We start from the raw sequence: 16,902 nt of genomic DNA on the forward strand, positions 1-16,902 counted from the left end.
TGTAAACTTCAAACTAAAGCTACGAAGGTTCCAAACGCGCCCTAGTCATCATCTTTTTCAAAATTGTGGAAAATGAGTTTATTTTTAGTCCTCTTCAATTAACTATATCAAAGTTTAGTGCGCGACAGAATTAGCGTAATTGGTTTAAATTAGGACGCGCTAAAACTAATCCTTTTAAGCCAAGGGTCCACTAACAATCAAACTCACGTGAGTCAGCTCTGGCAAGTCACCTAAAGTGTCCTTCTCATGACACTGCGAAAGGGCCGATTTACGGTGAAAAAGTGGGGTTTGTTATGGGGTCCTAGATTGCCTTCCAAACATGTCGTGTGTAGGGTAATTCTAGGTATAATCCTAGATCAGCCGACAGGAGCAGATATGCATCCTAGATAGGGTACACCCATGTGTAGGGACCACCCTAGTTTTTATTTATTTATTTTTATTCAGATACAAGTTGGCCCTTGACTGCAATCTCACCTGGTGGTAAGCGATGATGCAATCTAAGATGGATGCGGGCTAACCTGGGGGGGGGGGGGGGGGGGGTGGCAATTTTTATTAAACCCATATTCCTTTGGTTTCTACTCGGCATCGTACCGGAACGCTAAATCGCTTGGCGGCACGGCTTTACCGCTAAGGTGGTAACTAGCCACGGCTGAAGCCTCCCACCAGACCAGACCAGAAATTTAATAAAATTCCAAGCCCCTGCCGGGAATCAAACCCGGTACCTTCTACTGACTAGACCACAGCGCTTACCACTGCGCCAGGGAAGTCGTCGAAATTTTTCCAATCTAACTGCTTACTAAATCGGCCCTGCCGCAGTGTCGTGACTACAATGCTTAAACTGTGTAAAGAACAAGCGCAAGTTGATTTCTGCAACTTTTTCCTTTAAAAAGTTGTCTCTGCAAGATTTATTGCTAGCGGACCTTTCAGTTCAACGGACCTGAGTTCAATAACGACAGAGCAGGGAGCAGGATATTTTATTTTATTGTTTGTTCTGGTCAATTAACTTTAGTTTAATTTAGGCCTGATTCACGTACGGAATTGGGTATTTTCCTACTTCTGAATTTGATAAATATAATTACTTTATTATAAACTAGATAATGCCCGCGACTTCGTCCGCGTGGAATTAGGTTTTTGAAAATCCCGTGGAACTCTTTAATTTTCCGGGATAAAAAGTAACGTATTGTGGTAGCACGGAGTATGAATGAAACGGCTGCTCACATATTTACAAGATATAATTCAGGATAAACACAATTAATTTAAAACACAAGCTGGTTGTCTCCGACCAGACGAAATCAAGAAAGCTGGAGCTCGGTGCTCGACAGTGATGTGTCGGTCTTGGTATCTGAGGAGCGAATGTGGCCCCTGGATTTCGCCCAGGGCCGCAGGATTTTCGAATCGCTCCGTATTCAAATTTCCGTTCTAAGTGGCAGCTGCGATGTGAAATGTCTTCTTTACAGCTGCCAGTCTTAGAAGAGGCCGCATGCCTCTACAGTATGTCCTTCCCCGGGATGCAAGCTATCTCTGTACAAAATTTCATCAAAATCGGTTGAACGGTTGAGCCGTGAAAAGCTAGCAGACAGACAGACAGACAGGCACGCTTTCGCATTTATAATATTAGTATGGACTAGGATAAAAATAATGACGTACGCTGAAAAAAATATTAAAATCCAACAAATATTTACAAAGTTACAGGCATTTTAATTTTGGAGTGGGAGGGTATTCTATCCCTTTCTCGCAAAACGAAGATTTGTATGAAAAAGCACGAAGTTACTATGGCATTAGTATGGTGTGAAGTCAAAATGCTATATCGCTATCTCTGTCTAATCAGAAATATTTAAATGCTTATAACTTTTTTGTTATTTGATCGATTTGATTTGTTTTTTCAGTTTACGTCAATATTTTTATCCCAGTTTATAATAAAGTAATAAAAAATTGGAGTCAAATAGCCAATTCAGCCCATAGAATTTCACCGCAATAAAATGTAATATTGAAAACTAGATGATGTCCACGACTTAAATCCTATGGGAACATTTTTCGCGATCCAATGCTCATCTTCGGGATGTAAGCTATCCCTGTACCAAATGTCAAAATAAAAAAAAAACAGAAATTCGCTACTTAAAAGACATCCATACTTCCATAAATGTCAGTATGTCTGTTCCCTTTTCACGGCCCATCTGTCTAACCGATTTTGACGGCTTGCATCCCGAAGACGAACATAGGTTTTCTTTTATCCTGAAATATCAGAGTCTGGTTTGGTGGGAGGTTTCGGCCGTGGCTAGTTACTACCCTACCGGCAAAGCCGTGCCGCCAAGCGATTTCGCGTTCCGGTACGATGCCGTGTAGAAACCAAAGGGGTGTAAATTTCATAAAAAAACTGCTATACCCCTTCCAGGTTAGCCCGCTTTCATCTAAGACTGCATCATCACTTACCACCAGGTGAGATTGCAGTTAAGGGCTAACTTGTACCTGAATAAAAAATAAAAAAAGTATCCTTAAAATATCCTAAACCCACTCGGGCCATTAAGTCTCATCATGGTCAACCCATCACGCAGCTCACTACAGAGCACGGGTCTCTTCTCAGAGTGGGTTCTCAGGGAGGGCTTTGGCCATAGTCTACCACGCTGGCTATGTGCGGATTGGTAGACTTCACACACCTCTGAGAACAGGAGAACTCTCATGCAGGTTTCCTGACGACGTTTTCCTTCACCGTTTAAGCAAGTGATTAGTTTTAATTACTTAAAACGCACACAAATACGAAAAGTTGGAGGTGTGTGCCCAGGATCGAACTCCCAACCTCCGATTAGAAGGCGGACGTCCTAGCCGCTAGGCTATCACAGCTTTTTATTCAAGTCTCAGGCATCAACTCCTATTCAAATAGACTGGAATACTGAAAAATCTACAATTGGATGAGTAAATTAAAATCAAATCTTTTGCCCTTGAAATAGAACGAATCAGACACACTAAATTATTATGTGTATCCATCGATATAAATGACAAGATATGGTCAAGCAAACAAAATTTTTCACGGTTTTGGAACCAAATAAATCAGCGCCACCTCTTAGATACTAATGAACGACCCGTTTGAAATCCAGACGTCAATGAGGTTGCATTGGTGCTAAATAAACATTTTAGGACCAATGAATCGGTGCCATTTTGCTTGTTCAATGGCCCTGTCCTTACGAAGTAATATATAAGTCAGTGTATGTATCATATTCGACTAAGTACCGAATTTCAAAATTATGTAATGTATTGCAGCGTTTCTTCAGCCTTTTTTGTTAGGGTTCCGCACCCGAAGAGTGCCAACGAGACCCTTTTACTAAGCCTCTGCTGTCTGTCCGTCCGTCTGTCAGCGGCCTGTAACTCGTGAACTGTGATAGGTAGCTAGAGAGTTGAAATTTTCACAGAATGTGTATTTCTATATTGCCGCTGTAACAACAATTATAACAAAATGAGCGCCATGAAATTAAAAAAAAACTAAAAATTGTTATTTCTTATACGATGGTACGGAACCCTTCGTGTGCGAGTCAGACTTGCACTTGACCGATTTTTTTAATGGTATTATTTTTTATTCAATGATAGGCCGTTGACTGCGATCTCATCCGGTAGTTAATAACGAGTCAGTCCTAAAATGGAATGAAATGACCTTATCTATTTCAAGTAGAACAGCCTGTGCCACTTATAATAATATAGCAAGACTCTTTCATCAGTTCGGAAAGCAAATTCTACTGAGAAGAACCGGCAAGAAATCAGCAAAGCGTGTTAACCCGGTGGGAGTCTTCACTATCATTTTTTATTTATTTATTCAGATGCAAGTTGGCCCTTAACTGCAATCTCACCTGGTGGTAAGTGATGATGCAATCTAAGATGGATGCGGGCTAACCTGGAAGGGCTATGGCAGTTATTATTAAACTTTTAGTTTCTACTTCTAGTCCCCTTTTGGTTTCTACACGGCATCGTATCGGAACGCTAAGTCGCTTGGCGGTATGGTTTTGCCGGTAGGGTGGTAACTAGCCACCGCCGAAGCCTTCCACCAGACCAGACCGGAGATTTAGAAAATATGAAATATCAAACCCCTGCCGTCAATTGAACCCAGGACCTCCCACTAACAAGACCACAGCGCTTACCACTGCGCCAGGGAGATTTTTATTTTTATTCACTATAGGCAAACGCTTGATCACAGTCACACCTGATGGAAAGTGATAATGTGGCCTAAGATGAGACGCGTTTACCAAGAAAATGCCTATTCACTGTTGTTTTAAGGATACCCGGGTTGTAATTGGTAGGAAACACATATCGCAGAAGAGTATTCCAAACCTTAGCCATGATTATGAGGAATGGTGATCCAAAATGTTAGTCTGTGCGTTGAAAAGATACAAGTAAGTACCATCGCATGGACGGTCATTATGTACTGTACATAGCCTTCGCTCAGTACATGAACTCACACGAACGGCACCACCAGAAGCTCACTTAACAACACAGAACAGAACACACCCGGCCCGGCCTTGCACGCTATTATATTTCACGAATATTTTTTACTAGACAAAAGAAGTTTTGTCTAGAATTTTACGTGCTAGATTACGGTACTTAAATTGCTATAATTTAGAGCCTCAATAGCTCAACGGGTAAAGGAGTGGACTGAAAACCGAAAGGTCGACGGTTCAAACCCCGCCCGTTGCACTATTGTCGTACCTACTCCTAGCACAAGCCTGATGCTTAGTTGGAAAGGAAAGGGGAATATTAGTCATTTAACATGGCTAATTTATTCTTTAAAAAAAAAAAAAACGACTTTAAAAAAAAACGAATCGCAATAACGCCAACGCATAAGAAGACAGGTAAATACCTTCTAGTCTTCTCCCTCGTCACAGCTTTCAGCATCTGCAGGTAGGTCTCGTATCCATAGTTCTGATTTTCCTCCATCATCATCGTCACACTGTCTTTGTTATATCGTATTGACATATGCATGACTAAGTTGTGACTATAGCTACCGGTAAAATGCGAAATGCAAAACTAAACAGCATTGATGTAAAAAACTCAAGATATTAAATATTATAAAAAAAATCGATTAAGTGCTAATCGGACTCGCAACCGAATGGTTCCGTACCACAGCATAGTAACGTTTTTTACTTTATTTTTATTTTGATGACGGCCATTTTGATAGTTTTATTATTTGTTGTTATAGCGGAAATGGAAATACACATTCTGTGAAAATTTCAATTCTACCTATTACGGTTCATGAGGAACCATGAGGTACCCTTTATGAGGACTTGCGGGTGACGGTGTTGGATGGGATCGTACGCGGGGAAGTGGGACCAGTTTTTTACAGGGACCTCGTCTCAACGGCGGAAAATCACAACCGGCTACGAGAATTCGCGCACCATTAGCACAAGAGGCGAAACAGCTCGGAATGTACAGGTGCCAGGCCGGCACCACGGAGGAGCAGCAGCGGGGACGTCTAGCCCCCAAGGGGGGAGAGTGAGCATAAGGGACAAGGAGGAGAGATAAAATAATTTGTAGGGAGTCAAGAAGGCGCCCCGGAAGAACGCCAAGAGCAAGTACCGAACTGGCTCCCTCCTGCGATTCGCCCCATATAACCGAGAGGTTGGTGGGGCCATGGGAGGTTCTGGTTCACGAAATACAGCCCGCTGACTAACCTGACTGAAATAAGTTATTCTAACTTCATTTACGGGAATTTTGATAGAAGATGAAGGAGGAGAAATGGCACAAAGAAATTACAGAAATACACCCATTTCGTTAAATTAATCTAGATCTGTGAAAAAATAACATTTCGCTTTACATTGTGAACTTGTGATGTTTTTGTAAACAAGAAAATTGGGCCACTTTTATTATTACTTTGTTAAGGAACCGTGTATCTTTGAGGGTTTTATATCAATGCCTAGACCTATTCACCGCGCAGTGTTCTAATTTAAAGATAGATATTGCACTATAGAATAAACTTCACTAAAATGCACTAAAACTAAACTATTTTAGTTTAGTTACCGTCGGCAACGTTCGTATCCAATAATTGCCAGATATCAACTAATTCCATGCAGTTCGAAAGACGATAAGACGTAGGCAAGAGATAATATGAGTTTATGCGATTAAACTATTTATTGTGCAAGAAGACATTAATTACTACTAGCATGTAGGCTCTTAGGTTGAAATCTATAGAGAGCATATTTTTGACTTTCTTCAGACTTAATGGGTCTGTGACTGGGTCACTATGTTGCGAAGGACCTTAAAGATCATGTCGACATCGAGAGAGAGACAAGGGCCTTGGCAATTAGATGTAATAATATATTGGCCCGCAGGTTCGCCCGAATCAGTAAAGAAGCAAAAAAAAAACGCTCTTCAAGGCATACTGCCAAAACTTAGAAGTTAAACAAATTTAGAAGTTTTAGATTACGAATGTTGAGTTAGCCTGTAAGTGAGTAGGTATATATATGCATTGATAGTCTTAAGTTTATATAAGTTGTCATATATTAATTATTTCTTTGTATGCCATTGGCTTCATATTAAATTAAATTAAATTAAACTAATTAAATTAAACTTGACAGACACCCTAAGGGTGCAGTATAATAGTTTCATGATGCTGATGGGCTTGCGGTTTCTGTTCAGCGTCAGGAATGTTCGCAGATGAACGGATCGATGACTTCATCAAGTCATCATCACTGCTGAGAAGGCTGCGCTTAAGTACCACCCGCATCCTGAACATGTTTGCGAGCAAGATGGACTCACCAATGCTTGAACACTTTGTGCAAGTGTTGGTAAGGCCACATTAATTGTCAATGTTAAAAAAATTAAACTGTAGTAGTAGTTACTAACTTTAGTTTTAAGAGAGTCTGCCCACTAACAAATTGAGCCCTAGTTGCTTCCAATAAAATGATTTAATTAATTAATTATTATTAAATTAATTCAAACTTAAAACGAGACAGATTTATGGAGGGATATAAATAAATCTATCTCGTTTTAACTCTGTCTTACGTCTGAGCAAAGTCAAAGTGTGCTCTATATAGATCTCACCCTACGACCCAACGCAAGAAACAAAACTTCCAAAGGGATTAAAAAAGGGTTCCGTATCGTACAGGATTATGTTATATTTTTTTTAATTTACGTTTACATTATTTAGAAAATTTTATCATTTGTTGTTACAGCGGAAATAGAAATACACACTCTGTGAAAATTTCAAGTATCTACCTGATCCTATAAGGATTCCGTTGTTCCTTTTGAGTTACGGAACCCTAAAAAACTCGCGGTTAACTTTAACTATAGATAGTGAACTTGACTTCGATTCGTTACGCGTTGCGGACCACGGATAATCATGGTTTATTCACAACAAACGTTTAAGCTCGGCTTACGAGTTACGATGCACTTTACAAAACTGACTGACTTAATTACACGTAGTTTTAGTTAGTAGGTAGCCTACAATAGTTACCATTGTGTGTAGGTACTAGGTAGGTATATGATATCACGCGAATCAAAGGCCAAAGGAAGCAATTAGTTTAATCATGAAATCCCAGATTGCAATTCATGCATATTATGCAGCGTTAGTCTATAGTGCTTAAGACGTCAACCTACTATTCGAGAAGGTCCGGGCTTCGATCCCGGGCACGCACCTCTAATTTTATTCTAATTAAAGGTGTGTATTAGTACACATACACTTGGCCAGCGTGGTAGACTATGGCCTAAACTTCTCATACTGAATAGAGACCTACGATGACGATTCTGATGATAATACATATTATTTTGAGTTTTAATGTTTGGAACTTGAATGCAAAGGCGCTTTAATATCACAGCCTGAAGAGATACTTCCCTCTCCCTTATGGTTCCCAACAACTTGTAGACTTGTCTATGTTATAGCATTGATGTAGTTAAAGATTTTCTTACATTCTGTTTGAAAAGTAAAATGAGGAAGTTCACTTATATAAAACTAGCTTTTACCCGCAACTTCGTCAGCGATAAGTACGGTATATTTATATCATTAACCGACTTCAAAAAAAGGAGGAGGTTCTCAATTCGTCGGAATCTTTTTTTTTTTTTTTTTATAGCCTATAGAAGTCTGGGGATGTCTACAGGTCGAGATGGCAATCGGGGTATAAGGCGGGAGCACGCCCCGCACACTCGCACGTCACACATGCTCGCCCGCACCGGTTTAGCGCAGAGGCTGTGCGGGCGTGCGGGGCGTTCTCTCCCCGATTGTCATCCCGACCTGTCGCGTACTATGTCTGTCAGTGAAATAATTTTTGAAAGTGGATGAGTAGTATACTAATGTAAATATCTGCTCAACCAAAACTATGAGAATATTTGTAATTTATACTTTAACACTTACTAAATAAGGTAAGTTTTACAATACTATATTTAAGCTCTAACATACATATATCTATTTGAAATCTTTATATATAATGCAGTTCCTTGTTTTTAGATGGTTAAAAATCACACAGAAACATAGTTGTTATGTACTGTTATTGTAATAGCCAAATTCGACAGAACAGAGTCTCATTATAAGTAATTGCAGAATATCATTACCTTGTGATTCATACAATGTTTTTGTATGAAGAAAAAAAAGAGATAAACTTTTTATTGAACCAATGTTTGCTTGGTATACAGGTTTACTATTATTAACTTTACTGTTTACTGTTTATAATATAATATCTCTACATTTCTATATTTTTATATTCAGAAAAATTAAATGGCAATTTCACAATACATTTTTTTTAATTTATAGACTAATGCTTAGCTGCAATCGGACCTGGTGGCAAGTGATGATGTAGCCTAAGCTGGAGCGCGCTTGCTTAGAAGATGCTTATTCTAATAGATAGTATAGTAATATCGTAAATTGATCACTTGAAAAGAGCAACTGCCGAGTTTCTTGCTGGTTCTTCTCGGTAGGAACGGCATTCCGAACCAGTGGTAAATTAAACTAGTTGACGATTCAAAAGCACATGTAAAAGTTTACTTGAATAAAAATAATTCTATTCTATTCTATTCACTCTTGACTTGAAGATACCCATATTATATGTAATTGGAGGGGAAAACGGATGCTGGAAGGGTGTTCCAAATCCTAGCGGTTCAAATTAGAAATGAGGAGGCAAATCGCTTTGTACATATCCATGGAATTTCGACCATGAAAACAGCTGATATACAGCTGATATAGAAGATATGAAAACTTTAACTTTGTTCAGTCTTAAAACAAGTTTAAAACGAGACAGATTTATGTAGATAGGTGAACGAACAACATTTTAAGACCCTATCTCTACTTCAACAGAGTGGAGATGTGTTCAGTGCAGTCACAATTTAATTTTTTTTTAATTAAAAATAGTGAGCAAACAAGCAGGCGGGTCACTAAATGTTAAGTGATTACCTCCGCCCATTAACATTTGCAGCACCGATCATTCATAATCTAAAGCATCTTTGGAATTGATACAAAACCAACATATCATTTTTTTGAGTCACCATAACTTGGTGATTGAAAAATCAGCCCTTAAATTAAAGCAATAAAGTTATTTCAATGCAAAACACCATATCAACTCACTTGTTTTCCTGTATAACCTGGTTGGGCTGCGTAATGACGCCAGAGAAGGTGAGAGCATGACTGATGCTCTGCCCGATCGCATCCTGGGAGGACATCACCAGGTTCTCCACTGATTTACGCCTGAAAAAAATTACTTTTTTTTCCTTACTAGCTCTACTCAGTAGTCTGCTTCAAGGCATAGACTGAAATATAAAACCTACATCATCATTATCAATCAATAGACCACTGCTGTCTACTGATTCGCTAACTCAGTGCCTAACACTGAATGATAGCCACCAAGCTCATTTGACATTAATTTTTGATCCATTGAAGGTTTTTCATCCAAAAATTATTTTAATATCACTCAATGAAGTAGCAATGTAGAACCAACCAATCAGTACCCTTATTATATCACAATCACATTGCAACAGTGCAATGGATTGACGTGATTTTTTGCATGGGATAAAGACCTGGAGAGTGACATAGGTTACTCTTTATCCCGGAAAATGAAAGAGTTCCCACTGGATTTTAAAAACCTAATGCCATGCGGACGAAGTCGCAGGCATTGCAGCTAGTGTCAAATAAGCTTAGTGGCTATCAGTCAGTGTTAGACAATGAGTTTGTGAGTCACCCCACTGGACATAGGTCCACCATTTAGTGGCTCCCTGTATATGGTTGATGTAGCAATGTTGCTATTCCTCCTTGGGACCTTGGCCTTCAGCTTCGCAAACCATTTAGCTATGTTGGTTACGTCTCTAGTTCTCTTACAGATCTCTTGATAAAACCACTTAATCACTAACAAGTAAATCCTATATTCATTAAAATAAAGTTCCGAGCTTTGCTCTTGAACTTACAGAAGAAATAATGATTTTTTGTAACTATGGTTGAATTGTAGTAAAGTTACAATTTATGCACAAATAGACTAAATAATTGTACATAACTTAATACTAATGAAAATAATACAATAAAACTTAAAGCTAGCCTTATCTAATTACTCATCAAATCATCCACTTGAAATGGTGCCAAGAATACTGGCTGCTTTTCTCTGCTGGACAGCTAGACTGATCCGTTGTGCAAAAAATTACTTAATACTTAATATTATGATAAATCTACCATTGAGAAGATAATTTTACATCTCAGGAAACTTTATCAACTTATGTTTCTCGACATATCTAAAAAGATGTACCTCTTGAACTCACAGAAGAAATAATGATATCTTTGTAACTATATGGTTGAATTAGTGCTGTGAAGTTACAATTCACAAATAAGTAAGTAATTGTAACTTTACAATATGATAAATCTACCATTGAGGAGATAATTTAACATCTCAGGAAACTTTATCATAATACTTATGTTTTAGATATATATCTAAAAAGGTGTAAAAACAAGCTTTAATTTACTTAATATACAGAAAAAACCCTATAGGTAATAAATCGGAAATCCTCATAAATATCAAATTCGTCACAAATATCAAATTCGTCACAAAGTAATTTAATTGTGTTCTTTGTTATTGCAACTTTGTAATACATCAAATGATTTCTGCATTTAGAGCATCCTAGGACCTTCTTATATCAGACACTGATGACCTTTAACTACACAAGCATCTAACGGAATTGAGTGAAGAACTATTGCGAGTGTAAATATGAGATAACTGGCCTGGCACTACGTAAAAGTGGAACAATAAATAAACCAATAAATATACTAACATGGATAAAGCGACGTTTCGGCTCTCCACCTCTGAAGTAGTCATAGTAACAAGTAAATGGAATGTTTTTAATTCACTATTGTTTCTCTCTTTCGTGTGCAGTCAGTAAGAGCTGCAGCTTTTGCTTTCATCATCCAAATAATTTGCTTATTCACAAAAAAACACAATTTCCAACATTGATTCGCGGTGCTTCACTGAGTATCGCTGACAACTAACTGACATTTAGACGACGATGTTGCCTTAAAAATTATCTAGTTTACTTTTCCAAGCCCTTTGATTGGTTAACAACCTGAAAAAGCCAAGAATCCACAGCTTTTTTAAACAAACGTTTATTTATCTGTGCTGTCAGCCCGTGTGAACTGTCAGTTTTTGTCAATATTTGTCTTTTTCAAATGTCAATTGAACCAGCAATTGAAGAACAACACGTGAGATTTATAAAGAGTTTTTAAAAAATCATTTTAAACACAAGTTCTTTATGGCCGATGAATCGGTATTTGATAAAAAGAAGGCGCACCGAGCGAAACATGCCGGCAGGAAAGCAGAGAAGAAGAAAAAGAAAAATCAAATTGATCAATCTAACCTAAGCGCGCGGCAACGAAACCCCAAAGCTTTTGCTATACAATCAGCTGTACGGGCGGAGAGACAGTTTCGGAGACGGGAAGATGTTATCGCCAAGAAGCAGCATATCCCACAAGTGGACAAAACACCGTTGGAGCCTCCCCCAATCGTCGTTGCAGTGGTCGGCCCACCGCGAGTAGGGAAAACTACTTTAATAAATAACTTGATAAAAAGCTTCATCAAAACGAACGTGACGAGCACTAATGGGCCCATAACAATCGTAACATCAAAGAAGCGACGTATTACTCTAATAGAATGTAATAATGACATAAATTCCATGATAGACATAGCAAAGTGTGCAGACCTCGTTTTGCTACTGTGCGATGCTAGCTTCGGTTTTGAGATGGAGATATTCGAGTTTTTGAACATCTGTCAAGTGCACGGTATGCCTAAAATCATGGGGGTGCTTACACATTTAGATATGATAAAAAATGCTAAAAAACTAAAGATGACAAAGAAAACTTTAAAGCATCGATTTTGGACCGAGGTATACTCGGGGGCTAAACTTTTTTACCTCTCGGGTATTATACATGGAGAGTATTTGAGGAATGAAATAAAGAATTTGTCCAGATTCATATCTGTGATGAAGTTCAGGCCGTTGAGCTGGCGGATGACCCACGCTTACATGCTGGCTGATAGATTGGAAGATATAACCAATCAGGAGAACATAAGGAAGGACCCTAAAGTGAGCAGAGATGTGGTGCTGTATGGATATGTTAGAGGCGTGCCGCTGATGAAAGATTCTGTGGTGCATATTGCAGGTCAATATAAAAATAGTTTATCTTAGTCACTTATATAATTACTTATTTAAATTAGTGCTAATTGGACTATGTTGATTGAGATTTGGGGCAAAATCATCCTATTGTATTTTTTTTAAATAATCCATACTTCCAAGCTAATATTATAAATGTGAAAGTGTCTATGTGTCTACTACTTTTTCACTGCCCATCTGTTTAACTGGTTTTGATGAAATTTGGTACATAGTTAGCTTACATCCCGGGTACTAGGCTACTTTGTATCTTATAAAATCAGAGATTTCACTCAGGATTATGAAATTCTAAATCCATGCAGACAATTTTGCGGGCATCATCTAGCTACTTACTCAAATAATTATGATGCCTGATGTTTGTGTCATGGGAATGATGTAAGTCCAATGGCCAGCCATCTAGATTTTTGAGACCTACTTAATAATAACTAATATTGGTTCAGTATAATTTGACTAGCATGAAATTTTAAATAAAACAAATTTAATTAAAAAAGGAAAAGTAACAGAAATGTCATTTTTCAGGTGTTGGTGACATGAAAATAAGTGAGCTATCATATCTCCCTGACCCATGCCCGCTGCCCAGCACTGAGAAAAAACGGCATCTGATGGAGAGAGAAAGGCAGATTTATGCACCTTTCTCAGGTGTTGGAGGCATTGTTTATGACAAAGATGCAGTTTACATTGAGCTGAAAGGGTCTCACTCTCACAAAGTGGAAGACGAGGAAACCAATGAGAAAAAAGCATTGCTTAAAAATGTTGTAGAAACCAAGGAAACACTGGATGAACAAATGCAAGAAACTGGCTTCAAACTGTTCAGTGGAGGAGCTGTCATTTACCCAGATATGTTGAAGAATGATGAGTATTTACAACATGGAAGTAATAAAGAAAGAAAGATTGATAGTTCAGATGAATCCAGTTCAGGAGATGAAAGTGATTCAGATAATGATAGTGGTATTGATCAGAGTGAAAAAGATACAGATGCTAAATTACCTTGGAATAATGATTTTGACTCTGATAATAATGGTGAAATGCATACAGAAAAAAAACTTACTGCATCCAAGGCAGACGATGATCATAGTTCTGAAGAAGAACAGGAAGATTTTAGCACAAAATGGAAAGAAAAGTTACCTGAAAAGGCAACCATGGCATACTTTGAAAGACAGAAAACATCTAAAAATATTATGAAACTTGTCTATGGTGAATTCGAAATAGGAAACAAAAGAAAGGAGCAAGAAGAAAGTGCAGGCGAAAGTGATGAAGAAGAGATTGGTGGACTTTTCAAAAAAGTTACAAGTACTCAAAAGAAAAAGCACAGGGAAAAAGAACTATTAGATCTTGATGAGTGTTCATTTTTCTATTCATTAGATAAACCTAAGTTGAGAGACTGGCTCAGTGATGCAAATAAGCAACTAATCATAAATAGTTTCGTTACTGGAAAAAGATCGGCCGATGAAGATGCTGCAGAACTCTTAAAGTTAGATGACGCGAGTGATGGTGATGATGAAATGTATGGTGACTTTGAAGACTTAGAAACAGGAGAGAAGCATGCTGGTGATGAAAAACCAGAAGAGCCTAAAGAAGAAGTAGGTTCCAAGAGAAAAGCTGAACCGACCAAATCTGATATTCTCAACAAAAAGCTAAAATTAAAGGCAAAATTTGATTCAGAATACGACAATTCTGATGATCATAGAATTAAAGGCGACCATTCTTACTACGAAAATCTAAAAGCTGAAGCTTTAAAACAGTCTGAATTAAACAAATCTGTTTTCGAAAACCTGGACAGTGGTTTAAGGATTGAAGTAGAAGGATTTAGACCAGGGCTGTATGTCAGAATGCTATTTAAAAACATGCCTTCAGAATTTGTTACAAATTTCGATTCCAGCTATCCTTTACTGATTGGAGCTCTAAATATGGCTGAGCAGAATATCGGCTTCGTATCATGTAAAGTTAAAAAGCATAGGTGGTACAAAAAGATATTGAAAACCAACGATCCATTGATAATTTCGCTAGGATGGCGAAGATTCCAAACATTACCTATCTATTCTAAAATAGAAGATGACCTTAAATGCAGGTACTTAAAATACACACCAGAACATGTTACGTGTAACATGCATTTCTATGGTCCAATAACACCTCAAAACACAGGCTTTCTAGCATTACAGACTGTTAATAATAAATCGAATGAAATAAGACAACTAGGTTTCAGGATAGCAGCAACAGGTAGCGTCAATGAAATCAATAAATCAACACAAATAATGAAGAAGTTAAAATTAGTTGGTACTCCATTGAAGATTTATAAGAAAACTGCATTTATTAAGGACATGTTTACTAGTACTTTAGAGGTAGCAAAATTTGAAGGTGCTAGAGTAAAAACCGTTTCTGGTATAAGAGGTCAGATTAAAAAAGCGTTGAATAAACCTGAAGGCGCATTCCGAGCCACTTTTGAAGACAAAATTTTAATGAGTGATATAGCTTTTTGTAGAACTTGGTTCAAAGTTGATGTCACTAAATTTTATGCTCCTGTAGTTAACCTACTACTTCCGATAGGTAATAAGAACGCTTGGGAAGGAATGAAGACCAAAGGTCAATTGAAAAGGGAAAGGAATATTAAGAGTGATGCTAATACAGACTCAATGTACACAGATGTTGTGAGACAACCCAAAGTATTCAAACCTTTAGTAATCCCGAAAGAATTACAGAAGGGTTTGCCTTACAAATTGAAACCGAAAGTAAAAGCCACAACTTTAACTCACAAGAAGACAAAAGCTACAATATTACCAAATAAAGTAGCAGTAGTTAAGAGCCCACATGAACAAAAGGTGTCAAATGTAATGAAAATGTTGAAAACTAACTTTGAAAAGAAAAAAGAGGTTCAGAAAGAAATGACGACAGAGAGAATCAAAAAGCATAAAAAACAGCAGGAGGCCGAAGAGTGGGCGAAAATTAAGAGGCAAAAGGAGTTGAAGAAGAGGATTTGTAGACATTTAAGTCAAATGTCGAATAGGAAACAAAAGCAAATGTAACATTCACTTATTACTGTTAATATAATTTTTAAATCATGTTGCTTTTTCTTTGAAGTCTTTTCCTAAATAGATATGTTGTTACTTAACACCTAGTTGCCGCCATCAAATTGGTTGCACAACCAAGTGGAAAGCAGGTGAAGTACCCTCCATAGAACTGTATACCTACATTTTGTTGGTAGCACGACTGGTTGCGCCGCCACTGAGATAGTACCTTAAGTGACGTATTCCTATTCAAATTTAATCAATATCGGTCCAGTATTTCAGTTTGTAAGTAAATATTCTTCCCAGGTAAAGGTCCTAAGGTCTTATTTTAAAATCAAAATCAGTTGTAATATTAATTATGGGTTTATTGGTATACTTAATTACCTACCGCTTAACTGACACGGCTCGTAGGGTGGGGTGCGGATTGCGGGACGGTGACAGCGAAGTTGAATCCCTTGATTTTTGACAGACTTCCAAAACTCCTTTTTTAGTTCTCAATTCGGCCCGTTTCTTGTTTTCTATGTAAGTACACTGATTTTGTCGAGGTTTCTGGACCGATTTGTATTTTTTTAAATATCAATTGTCATCCTCCCGCAACCCGCGCCTTACCTCACGAGCCGTCTCAGTGAATAGGCTACTTGACACTTTTTTTAAGTTGGTCTTAAATGGTTAATATTTGTCCTATTATATCAAAAAATTAACACTATATTTTTTTGCGCCCTAAAAACCGTAAAACTTTAATTTAAAAATATATTTTTCTTAGCCACGTGAAAACACTGTCGGCCATGTTTGGCCGATAGATTATCTGTGCTCTGACGTCATGCATTTGTAAACAACAGCATAACCTCCCAAAGTTTAATAAACATGACTTCTATACTAGTTTACATGAAAAATATAGTAATTATCGTTATTGTATCACCCGAGAATGTAAAAAACGCATCGATAAAGACCACAGGAAAGTTGTGGATTAAGAGTGCCCAGTGAAATAAATATACGTAACACGCAAAGACTTGCTTAAAGGGATCCTATATGACTAACGACTTCAACCCAAATTTATTTTTGCAAAGATCACTTTGTTGTAAGTCTTACTTAATAACTTATTCAATTTATAAAGAGAAAACGCTATTTTTTTACGTTTACTATGAGTTTTTAGAAATATATAAAAACTAGCTTATGCTCGTGACTTCGCCCGCGTGGACTTCATAAATTTCAAACCTCCATTTAACCCACTCAGGGGTGGAATTTCAAAAAATCCTTTCCTAGTGGATACCTTCTCTTTACCTACAAAGAACACACGCAC

General features: G+C 37.7%; 2 protein-coding genes across 2 annotated transcripts in view; one reads left to right on the forward strand and one right to left on the reverse strand.

Moving 5' to 3' along the window:
- LOC117986244 (protein Aster-B-like) overlaps nt 1-11,414 on the reverse strand; it is a 48,788-nt gene extending 37,374 nt beyond the window's left edge. Inside the window, exons 1-2 of the mRNA XM_069501959.1 lie at nt 11,215-11,414; nt 9,530-9,649 (exon numbers count right to left, since the gene is read on the reverse strand). Of these exons, the coding sequence (XP_069358060.1) occupies nt 9,530-9,649; nt 11,215-11,258 (164 nt within the window). The 5' untranslated portion in view covers nt 11,259-11,414. The remainder of the gene's footprint in view (nt 1-9,529; nt 9,650-11,214) is intronic.
- Nucleotides 11,415-11,583: 169 nt separating this feature from the next.
- Nucleotides 11,584-15,656, forward strand: LOC117986243 (ribosome biogenesis protein BMS1 homolog). Its single transcript, XM_034973076.2, has 2 exons — nt 11,584-12,592; nt 13,120-15,656. Exons 1-2 carry the CDS (start codon nt 11,689-11,691, stop codon nt 15,618-15,620), a joined length of 3,405 nt encoding a protein of 1,134 aa, XP_034828967.1. The 5' UTR covers nt 11,584-11,688; the 3' UTR covers nt 15,621-15,656.
- Nucleotides 15,657-16,902: the final 1,246 nt, after the last annotated feature.

This window comes from Maniola hyperantus, chromosome 11 (assembly GCF_902806685.2).
Source record: "Maniola hyperantus chromosome 11, iAphHyp1.2, whole genome shotgun sequence".
Lineage (NCBI taxonomy): Eukaryota > Metazoa > Arthropoda > Insecta > Lepidoptera > Nymphalidae > Maniola > Maniola hyperantus.